This window comes from Ranitomeya variabilis, chromosome 4 (genome assembly GCF_051348905.1).
Source record: "Ranitomeya variabilis isolate aRanVar5 chromosome 4, aRanVar5.hap1, whole genome shotgun sequence".
NCBI lineage: Eukaryota > Metazoa > Chordata > Amphibia > Anura > Dendrobatidae > Ranitomeya > Ranitomeya variabilis.
Genome location: NC_135235.1, coordinates 55,767,169 through 55,779,352, shown reverse-complemented (window position 1 = coordinate 55,779,352; position 12,184 = coordinate 55,767,169). Strand labels below are relative to the sequence as shown.

Below are 12,184 nucleotides of genomic sequence, written 5' to 3'. Positions count from 1 at the left end.
TGGGATCACATTTATCTGGGGCTCTATGCTGAGCACTTACTTTGGGGTTTCCATCTAAATCTCCGAGTGATGTGGTTCATATGAAACTCTCAGGGGATCCATTCACTATAATGAGGCAGCAGAGTTACTCTGGACTCCACCTGGCCTCTGTTTAGTGGTGTCTGTTTTAGAAGTGCACAAAACTGTGGCCGATGCCACTTTCATACAATCCTAAACATTCGTTGGATCACAGGTCCTATGGCATCCACAGTGCCTCCATCTGCCTCACGATAGGGAGTTTTCTGCCTGGGCTTATGTCTGAATCACGTATTTCAGAGATTTACACGGAAACCTTGGTGTAAGCGCTCAGCGCAGAGCGCAGGATAAATGAGTTCCAAACCTTACAGCGATCTTTGGGAGGCAGAATGAAAAAATCAACAGCACGTGAAGAATTGGTTTTATTTATTTTTTACACCATTCCTCGCACGGTATAAGTGATTAGGCAACTTTATTCTTCAGGTCAGTGCGATTACAGAGTTAAGAGATTTATATCGGGTTTTTATGTTTGGCTGCTGTCGACAACACACTAAAAGACGCTTTTTATTGCGAAAACTAGTTTTTGCATCACCACATTTTTAAGAGCTTTAATTTTTTTGTTTTTCAGCCAACAGAATCATGTGATGGCTTATCTTTTGTGGAATTATCTGACGTTTTTATTGGCACCATTTTCAGGCATATGACATTTTTTGATTGCTTTCTCTTCTGATTTTTGGGAGACGGAATGAACAAAAACCAGCAATTCAGGAATTGCTTTTTGTTTTTTTATACCATTCCATATGTGGTAAGATTGGTAAGACTGCTTTATTCTTCGGGTCATTACAATTACAGTGATACCTCATTTATATAAATTTTTTTACGTTTTGGCGCTTTTACACAATAAAAACTATTTTATAGAAAAAATAATTATTTTTCCATCGCTTATGGAGCTGTATGGTGGCTTGTTTTCTGCAGGACAAGATGATGTTTTCAGCAGTACCATTTTTATTTACATCTGTCTTTTTTATTGCGCTTTATTGCGCTTTTTGTTTTTGGCGGTATGATGATAAAGCATTGTTTTTTGCCTCGTTTTTTACGGTGTTCACTGAAGGGGTTAACTAGTGGGACACTTTTATAGAATGGGTCATGACGGACGCAGCGATACCAAATATGTTTATTTTTATTGTTTTTTTTATTATTTACATAAATAAATGTATTTATTGGAAAAATGTGTATATTTTTTTATTTATTTAGGGATTTTTTTAAAAATATTTTTACACTTTTTTTTACATTGCCCAAGGATGGGATATTACTATATTACATCAGATCGTTGATTTGACATTCTGCCCTGCAGGACCCCATGGCCATCTTGGAGCTGGGGGTCTCCATAGAGACCATCAGGACAAGGTGTTTGCATCGCGTTGTCCTGATGGAAGCGCACAGGGAGGGGGCCCTCTATGTCGCTGTCACTACTGACAGTGGCATCAGAGGGTTTAAATGCCCATGATTGGTGCTAGTACCGATCTTGGGCATTGCGGCAGGGTGTCAGCTGTCACATACAGCTGACACCCGCATGCGATCGCCACGGTGCTCAGCGTGAGGCTACGCGATTGTGCCACCGTACTGCGCATGTTGAGAAGGGGATAATAACAGCTCAGAGCTATTTGCTTAGCCTTTACTGGTGAATTCACGAGGAACCTCAGAAAAAAAATTACATAGGGTCCCACTTAAAATTCAAACTGATAAAGGCTAAACAGACAGCTGGGACCCTGGGAAAGGTTCAGAGATATTGCCCCCCAGGCTACCAAAATCAACCCTCAGCTGCCCCAGAAATGGGGCATTCATAACACGCACCAAATCTAGCTCTTAGGCCGGCCTCACACTAGCGAGTTTTATGGACGTATGAGCGCATAAACTACGTCCGTAAAATTCGCATTACACACGGCCCAATGAATCTCTATGGCCCAGCTCCTATCTGCCGTATATTACGCATCCGTAATATACGGTCTTGTACGGCCATAGAAAATCGCAGCATGCTGCATTTGTCACCGTATTGCGCAAAAAAATCGCCAATGAAAGTCTATGTGGGCGAGAAAAATACGGATTCCACACGGACCAGCAGTGTGACTTGCGAGAAATATGCAGCGGTGTTAGTGAAAAGCCGGTAATTCAATTGCCGGCTTTTCATTTCTCCTTCCCAAACCCGACATGATATGAGACATGGTTTACATACAGTAAACCATCTCATTTCCCCTTTTTTTTTGCATATTCCACACTAATGTTAGTAGTGTGTATGTGCAAAATTTGGGTGCTGTAGCTGCTAAAATAAAGGGTTAAATGGCGGAAAAAATTGGCGTGGGCTCCCGCACAATTTTCTCCGCCAGAGTGGTAAAGCCAGTGACTGAGGGCAGATATTAATAGCCTAGAGAGGGTCCATGGTTATTGGCCCCCCTGGCTACAAACATCTGCCCCCAGCCACCCCAGAAAAGGCACATCTGGAAGATGCGCCTATTCTGGCACTTGGCCACTCTCTTCCCACTCCCGTGTAGCGGTGGGATATGGGGTAATGAAGGGTTAATGTCACCTTGCTATTGTAAGGTGACATTAAGCCAGATTAATAATGGAGAGGCGTCAATTATGTCACCTATCCATTATTAATCCAATTGTATGAAAGGGTTAAAAAACACACACACACATTAAAAATTATTTTAATGAAATAAACACACAGGTTGTTTTAATATTTTATTGCTCTCTCAATCCACCTGAAGACCCTCGCTTGGCAAAATAATAAACCAACAATATACATACCTTCTGATGAACTGTCAAGTCCCACGAAGTAAATCCATCTGAAGGGGTTAAATCAATTTACAGGCAGGAGCTGTGCTAAAGCACTCGCCCGTACCTGTAAACCCCGGGTGCTGAAAGGAAAGCTGGGTGATCTGTACTTACATTGAGTCGCGGTGAGGCGCCCTCTTCTGGATGTTCTCATGAACTGCAGCCTTGGAAAAGTTCCCATGCTCGAGTTCATGTGAGTTCATCCTGCAGAGGGCGCCTCACCGCGACTCAATGTAAGTACAGATCACCCAGCTTTCCTTTCAGCACCCGGGGTTTACAGGTACGAGCGAGTGCTTTAGCACAGCTCCTGCCTGTAAATTGATTTAACCCCTTCAGATGGATTTACTTCGTGGGACGTGACAGTTCATCAGAAGGTATGTATATTGTTGGTTTATTATTTTGCCAAGCGAGGGTCTTCAGGTGGATTGAGAGAGCTCTGAGTTCCTGCTGCATACACCAGTGTTCAGTAATCCTCCTTCATCTGCTGCTTGTGTTACTTCCATCTGCATTTGCTGGACATGTAAGCTGTTTGCTGCTCTGCAAAACCTGAGACTATTAATCAGGCCTCCCTGGTTGAGCTAAGTTATGATTTGAACTTCCTTATAAGCATATCTATCTGTGTCTGGACTAAAGACAAGGATTTATTTGTGTCAAGTATCCTCAAGAATAACTGTGCTTCATAGACTTTCTGCTTGTTTGCATTTTCCTCTGAAGTTTCCTAATGACTGCTAAACTGCGTTTAATATTTACACCAAGTGTTGTGGACTTGAGTTTCTCTCTGCACCTGTTTGAATCACCGTGTGATAATATAGACTTTACCACTTATAAAACTGTGTCCTTTTGTCTTGTTCCATGCAAAGTGTCTCCTGAGTTATCCCCTATAATTATTACACAGGGTCTTATAATGAAATGTTGGGTGGGAGAGGAAGCTATCCGGTATTAATTGAGCTTCCAGTCCCACAGACTGGGTCCCATCCTGGTGTAATATGGTCCATCCTGGGGTCATTGTGCCACATCCTGGCTCCTTCCTGTGGTTATTGTGCCTCATCCTAGTCCCCTACATGGGGTTATTATGCCCCATCCTGGTCCTCCTTCCTTGGGTACTGTGACCCTTCCTGGCCCTTCCTGGGGTTATTGTGCCCCATTCTGGCCCCTTTCTGGGGTAATTATGCCTCATCATGGTCCCTTTCCTGGGGTTATTGAGCTCCATCCTGGTCCTTTCCTGGGGTTATTGTGTTATTGTGGCCCATCATGCTATTGTACCCATCCTGGCCCCTTTTTTAGGTTACTGTGCCCATCCTGGCCCCTTCCTGGGGTTATTGTGCCCAACTTGGTCCCTTTTCCTGGGGTTATTGTGGACCATCATGGCCCCTTCCTGGGGTACTGTGCCCCATCCTGACCCCTTCTTGGGGTTATTGTGCCCCATAATGGCCCCTTCCTGGGGTTATTGTGCTCCATGTTGGCCCCTTCCTGGGGTTATTGTTCCCCTTCATTGTCCCTTCCTGGGGTTCATGTGCTCCATCCTGGACCCCTTCCTAATATTATGTTCCCCGTTCTCCACTATATTAAAAAAACAACAACACGATTCTACTCTCCTTCCTCCGATCCCATACGACGCGCAGTCCTCTTCTGCAGCCAGTCTATGATCCGATGGATGACTTCGGCATCTCCACCTGCATGACGTCACAGGCACGACAACGACGACAGCTGCCGGCCTCTGATTAGCCGGTGGCTTGTTTTGCAGCACAGGGAGCCGGAGAGCCACCTATGCCGCAATACATTTCAGCCTTATGTGCATACACACATCCAGCTGAAATAGTCGCTATGTCGGCGGGCCTTCTTCCACCTCCACACCACGATGCATCTGCATCAGATGAACCAGCGATATTTCTGCTCCTGCCACAAAGGTGACTAGTCCCAAAGCTGCCATATGTGTATGTATCCGAACAGAAAAGAGAAGCAGAAAACGTGTACATTTCTAAAAATAATTTTTTTATTGAAATGTTCAAATATAAAATTAATCTTAAAAAAGGGAGAGGTGTCAACAACTGCCACATCACCAGAGGTACATGGGATTCCCCAAAAATAGATATAAATCAGTCATTATAATATATCAGTCCAAAGATCTGATGGCAAATAAATAAATATTCTTAGCAATAATCATCAAGTATACAAAGGGAAAATAAATAGTGCAATTAGACAATAGCAAAATACCAACATTCATATGGTACAAAAGAGAATGGACTGAGTAGAGATATTGAGGGAAAAAAGTTTGGTGCATAACGGGAGCAATTTACTATATCAACAGTGCTCTAGGTCAGAAGGAAGATCCTAAGTAATTTAACCCCTTAACCCCAGAGTCATTTTCTATTTTTGCATTTTCGTTTTTCACTCCCCTCCTTCCCAGAGCCGTAACTTTTTTTTTCTGTAAATATGGCCATGTGAGGGTTTGTTTTTTGCGGGATGAGTTGTACTTTTGAATGACACCATTAGTTTTAACATATCATGTACTGGAAAATGGGAAAAAAAATCCAAGTGCGGTGCAATTACAAAAAAAAAGGTGCAATCCCACAATTGTTTTTTATTTTGCTTTTTTATTATGATCACTAAATGCTAAAACTGACCTGCTAATATGTTTCTCCAGGTCATTATGAATTGATAGACACCAAACATGTCTAGGCTCTTTTATCTAAGTGGTGAAAAAAAATTTCAAATTCCAAACTTTGTTAAATAAATAAGAATTTGCGCCATTTTCCGATACCAATAGCGTCTCCATTTTTTGTGATCTCAGGTTGGTTGATGGCTTATTATTTGCGTGCCAATATGACATTTTTAATCATACCATTTTGGTGTAGATACGATCTTTTGATCACCTGTTATTACATTTTAATGCAATGTCACGATGATGAAAAAAATGTAATTCTGGCGTTTTTACTTTTTTTCTCACTATGCTGTTTAGCGATCAAGTTAATCCTTTTTTATTCATAGATCTGACAATTCTGAACACAGCGATACCAATTATGTGTATGTTTGATTTTTTTATTGTTTTATTTTGAATGGGGCAAAAGGGGGGTGATTTAAACTTTTATGTATACATATATATATATATATATATATATATATTTTTTTTTTACTTTTGGCATGCTTCAATAGTATCCATGGGAGAAGCTGCCATAACCCAATCGCCTCTGCGATGATCAGATCGCCTCTATGTAGCAGAATTACTCAATTGCTATGAGCCCCGACCAACAGGCGGCGCTCATAGCAATTCGACGTTAACAAACATAGAGGTCTGCAGGAGACCTCTGGTTGTCATGACAACCCACCGGTGACCCGTGATCACGTGACGGGGGTCACCGATGGGCAGATTTCCAGCGCGATTGCCCGAAGTGCGTGTTAAATGCCGCTGTCAGCGTTTGGCAGCGATATTTAAAGTGTTAATAGCCACGGGAGGATCGTGATCCCTCCCGTGACTGTTAGGGGTACATGACAGCTGATCAGATCAGCTGTCTTGTGCTGGAAAATGTGCGGGCCCCATCACCGGAGCCCGCCCCAAACAGGGGGAGGCGACCAATGATGGATATATCCGTCATTGGTCATTATGGTGTTTAAATCCAAGCCTGTCACAAAAAAACCCCATGCATAAGACTCAATCATAGTATAATATAAATGGAAGAAACAAAGATGTCAAACAAATCAATACATAATATGCTAACCCCAACGCGCATATCGCGTCGGCTTCTTCGGGGGGTGTGTATACACATATGTAAGTATAAATGCAGCATTTCAGAATAAAATATACCTGTCGGAAATGGCACGACGAGTGTTTGATATATGCTGCTCGCCTTTTCTATCAGTTACCTGGTTGCCTTTAAACCCTTTGTATTCTGATCCTGCTGTCATCTGTCCCCTATTACTTGCTATCCTACCTTCTGTAGTTTACAGAGAAGAATAACATAGATGTAAAGGAGTACAACCATTGAGGCTCATAGGTCTTAGAAAATGCATGCATAAAACAGTAGGGTATTTCTAGCCATGAGCAATTACAAAAATTGGTTGGAAATATGAATAAAGCTTTCCTAGAAATATGTGAATACTAAAAATATAAAGGAAAACCAAAGAAATGAGCCGAAGCATAAGTTGGTATATGTGTTAGAGCACGTTCACACTGTGGCCATGTCAAAGACAAAAACTAATAAAAAAAGAAATAAGCATTTACCCTGTAGTAAATAAATAAGTAAATAGTAATAGTACATGTAAATAACATAGGGTACTCAGTTAATACTATTTTGATCAAAAAAGCGTAAAAGCCCTCCCACCACGGCTAGGTGTACCCAATCGGGATGGGTCCTATCCTGTCTCTTGTATTGAAACCTCACCTTGTGTCAGCCAACACTGATGACAGATGCTCTATCTACTATATAATTGTCTAAGGTCCACTTCCGTCTTTCTGTGTGTCTGTCTGTCTGTAACGGAAATCCCAAGTCGCTGATTGGTCGCGGCAAAACAGCCACGACCAATCAGCGATGGGCACACTCCAGCGGCAAAATGGCCGCTCCTTACTCCCCGCAATCAGTGCCGGCTCCATACTCCCTGCTCACACAGGGTTAATGGCAGCGTTAGCGGACCGCGTTATGCCGCGGTGTAACGCACTCCGTTAACGCTGCTATTAACCCTGTGTGACCAACTTTTTACTATTGATGCTGCCTATGCAGCATCAATAGTAAAAAGATCTAATGTTAAAAATAATAAAAAAATAAAAAATCGTTATATACTCACCGTCCATCGGCCCCTCGGATCCAGAACAGGCCTTTCCCACTCCTCACGACACTCCAGTGACCGCTCCATGCATTGCGATCTCGCGAGATGATGATGTACCGGTCTTGCGAGACCGCTACGTCATCATCTCGCGAGACCGCAATGCACTCTTGGGACCAGAGCGCGCAAGGAGCATCGGTAAAAGCTTCGCCTGGATCCGGAGGCCAACGGAAGGAGAGTATATAACTATTTTTTATTTTAATTCTTTTTTTTAACAGGGATATGATGCCCACATTGCTATATACTACATGGGCTGTGCAACATACTACGTGGCTGTGCAATATACTACGTGGCTGTGCTATATACTACATGGGCATACAGTACATGGGCTGTTATATACTACGTGGCCTGTGTTATACACTACGTGGGCTGTGTTATACACTACGAGGGCTGTGTTATATACTGCGTGCGTGGGCTGTTATATACTACGAGAGCTGTGTTATATGCTAAGTGGGCTATTATAAACTACGTGGCTGTGTTATATGCTATGTGGGCTGTTATACACTCCGTGGGCTGTGCTATATACTCCGTGGGCTGTGTTATATACTATGTGGCTGTGCTATATACTCCGTGGGCTGTGCTATATACTCCGTGGGCTGTGCTATATACTCCATGGGCTGTACTATATACTCTTTGGGCTGTACTATATGCTCCATGGGCTGTGCTATATACTACGTGGCTGTGCAATATACTACGTGGCTGTGCAATATACTACGTGGCTGTGCAATATACTACGTAGCTGTGCTATGTACTATGTGGCTGTGCTATTTACTATGTGGGCTGTTATATACTATGTGGCTGTGCTATATACTATGTGGCCAGCCACGAACAATCAGCGACAGGCGCTGTCCGGCCACGAATTGGCACGGGATTTGAACTACGCTTCGCTAATTGGTCATGGTTGGCCGAATCCTGTGTATTCAATGTATTATTCTAAAATCTTCATAAATAAACTACACAGATATTCTAGAATACCCGATGCGTTAGAATTGGGCTACCATCTAGTTTATTATAAAAATGACTGGACTATATATGAACAGCACTTTCTACCTATAGTGTCCCTCCTATTCCTTTATACATTTTGGGCTGCGAGCAGATCCCTCGCTCCTCCTGTAACTGTTAAACTATCTGTTACTTTGTAATATTGTTATATGTCCCCGCTTAATTGTAAAGTGTTGCAGAACATGTTGGCGCTATAGAAATAAAATGATTATTATTATAAAGGAGGACAACCATTGAGGCTGATTGATCAGCATAGTGAAGGCATGCAGGAAACAGTGAGATATTTCAAGCCATGAACAATTATAATAATACTTTTACGCCCAACGATGACAAAAGTGTTCTCGGAGCGATACCTTTATTGGCTAACCAGAAAGAAATTATACTTTTTGGCATAAAAGTATTTACATTGATTCTTCTACAATACAATTTGTTATTGGACATCAAAAATCGGTTGGAAATATGAACAAAGCCTATAATAAAATATACGGATGCTAAAAGATAAAGAGTGAAACAAAACAACAAGCAAGATCATCGACAATCAAGAATTGTCCGTAGATGTTGCCCTTGAAATGACCAATTCTACATCTGCCATCAAAGTCCAACATTTCGTACCTTTCTCTTTGGCAGAATACGTTTTTAATAAAGCCAGCCTGATATAAATGATGTATCCTACCCTCTCCCCAAACCACAGGCTAGCCTGAACAGCACATAGCTCCTACCTGCAGGCACTACTAGACTTTTCAGCTACCTAGGACATGCTCACATAGCAAACAAGCCGGCTAAATATCTGGTCACCAATAAGAAAGCAATGCTGTAGGACCAATAGGGAGGTCCTGGTTTCTCCAATCAGGCATTGCAATACATCACAACTCCAGCTGAACTGGTTAACAGCTTCTATTGCCCTGGTAAATCCAGGAGCTGAGTGTGCAGAGTGTGATGCTGCTGCTGCTGCTTGCAAGGAGCAGAGGAGGAGAGGATGACTTCAGTGGAGAAAGCAAGAAGTGAATTGGCTGCTGCTTCCTCCTTTTTGCAATGATTCCATTCAAGATCTTGCTATTTTCTTTCTCTTGTAAATCTGGTCACAGGGACTGATTAAAAAGTCATGAGAAGGCTGCTGGTTATGCATTTCTGTGGAGCGGAATCTGCCATAGGCTTCACAGTGGAAGAGGACAGGGACTGATATCCCAACAGTTTGTCAAAGCTCTTGATCTGCTGTCTCTCTGGAAAAAAAAAAAAGCTGGTGGCACTTTGTAAATGAAAACCCTGCTCCCTCTACATGGCACTATCAGAGGTACAGTACTCTCCTACTGGCTGATCTGGCTACTTTGTATCACTTGTGTCTCTGTTTACATTTATCTAAGTTAATGTCAATATTTATTGTTGTCTGTTCCTTGTTATTTTGTAGGACTGTATGAGGCTTTCTGAATCTTATCCCCCCTCCCCAGGGTCCTCTACTTATTGCAGTCACATCTTTATAGTATTAGTACAGCATGCATGGGTTATACAAAAAGCTATATAGTGTTCTCATAGCGACATGTTCATAGTGTAATATTCAGGGCACCTGGCATTGGTAAACTTCACTCTAGGGCACCTGTAAAAATAGATTAAATCTACAGCTAAGAGCACTGATCAGATGTTCAGCGATGGGAATGATGGCACACCACTGGGGTAAGAAGAGTGCAATATTATGGGCAATAGACAGTACATTTTTTACAGAACTCTTACTTTTAAATACTAATATATTATCGAAGTTTCTACAGTTTCTTCCCCTAGTTGGGCTCACAATGTATCAAACACATAGATATTAATGGTAGGTGACCGGAATGGGTATAGGAAGTGGGGAGACAACATGCAGCCTCCATTCAGATACTATCAGAATTGGATTTGGACATGCAATCAAATTGTTGTAGACAGTAAATGAAGTATATATTTACTACTTGTAATGCATTAAATACAGTTATAGCTAGAGATGCTTTTGTCATTGTGACTTTGATATGTATGTAAAATATAGTGGGTTTTTGAAATTATTTTTTTGTTATTTTTTAAGGGGGGGGGGGTTCGCTGGGGTTATGTGTAAACCTTGTTGTTTCTATGTAGATTTAAAAAAAAAAAAAAAAAAAAAAAAAGGCAAAATGTATCCCATCTGTGCAACGTAATATTCCGCAGTACAAACTGTGACACGTCACACAAGACGGTTACATATTGTACTTTTTAAAAAAAAAAAAAAAAATTTCCTTAAAAATAACTTTGCCCAATTTATAAATGTTGCTTTATATGTGGGATTTTAGTCACACCCCCTATTGGAAAAATATTAACAGAACTAGCTAAAAAAAAAAAAAGAAAACAAAACTTCCCTCTGTGTATTTGGTTCAGGGATATAATTTTCAGGATGTCTTTTTTTTTTTTTAAATAAATCTCCAGCCCTGCTACTTTGCATATACAATTCCTTTTATAGTATAGTATGGAGCTAATCTATACAGCATGGAAAGTTTATCGGCACCAATATGTGTAGAACTTCCCAAAGTGTTTGTCACAACTTTTTTTTTAACTTAAAAAATATATCTACTCCACGTGTTGTCCAAACCAGGGAACTAAGCTTCACAATTGATATTTCATAAGGAGAGATGATCAAATATATCTTAAATGATCTACTGTCATGGGTCCACAATTGTTTCCCTGGGTATGATCTGTTCACCCTGCAAAATAAAAAAAAGAAATCAATAGGGTCCTGAATGAAATAGACAATGCTCTTCTCTTGATATGTGCTTATAGGCTTTATCTTCAGATCCCATCCTCCTTCTTAAAGGGATTGACCAGATTTAGAAAAAGGATCTTCCTTCTCTCCTAAAATAGCTCCACTCTTGTCCATTGGTCATCTCTGGCATTGCAAGTCAGCTCCCAATGAATGAAGACTGCAATACCTGACACAACCTGTGGATGGGAGTGGAGCTGTTTCTATAAAAATACATATATATATATATATATATATATATATATATATGTATATATATATGTATATATATATAATGTATATGTATGCATTTCCCATTTGACTGATCTTACATCTTTCATGCAAGCAATAATGGTTTCCATCGGCAATAATAAGCATGATAGACCGTGTATGCAGCGGGGACATTAATACACATAGCACATAACACATGTTCATAGCACACAGAATATGCTCCATTCATTTCCAGCAGCGAGTCTGGAGCATTTGATGCTATATGTGCATCTCCTAGGTCTGTCCTACCTGAAACGCTGGAGAAAAATGCCCAGTTTGACACGTTCTGTTTAATGTGGTGAAACAAGCTCCTTTCTCTAACCTCGCAGCTTTCCTCATTACGTATCATAAAGTGGAGCAGAGACATTTTTCCTCCACAGTATGAAATTGAAATGTCTGTCTGTTGTATTATGGAATAAAAGCAGGTCAGTCCATCAGTGCTTCTGTTGTATATTAAGGTAGTAAATGGCAGAGCCAACTAGTTCACCATAATGGACGAATTATACCGCTTGT

General features: G+C 41.1%; 1 protein-coding gene across 1 annotated transcript in view; it reads left to right on the top strand.

The window, feature by feature from the left end:
- The first annotated feature begins 9,594 nt into the window (after positions 1–9,594).
- LOC143769730 (heparan sulfate glucosamine 3-O-sulfotransferase 1-like) overlaps positions 9,595–12,184 on the top strand; it is a 226,894-nt gene continuing 224,304 nt past the window's right edge. The window contains exon 1 of the mRNA XM_077258543.1: positions 9,595–9,961. Coding sequence (XP_077114658.1) covers positions 9,925–9,961 — 37 coding nt within the window. The 5' untranslated portion in view covers positions 9,595–9,924. The remainder of the gene's footprint in view (positions 9,962–12,184) is intronic.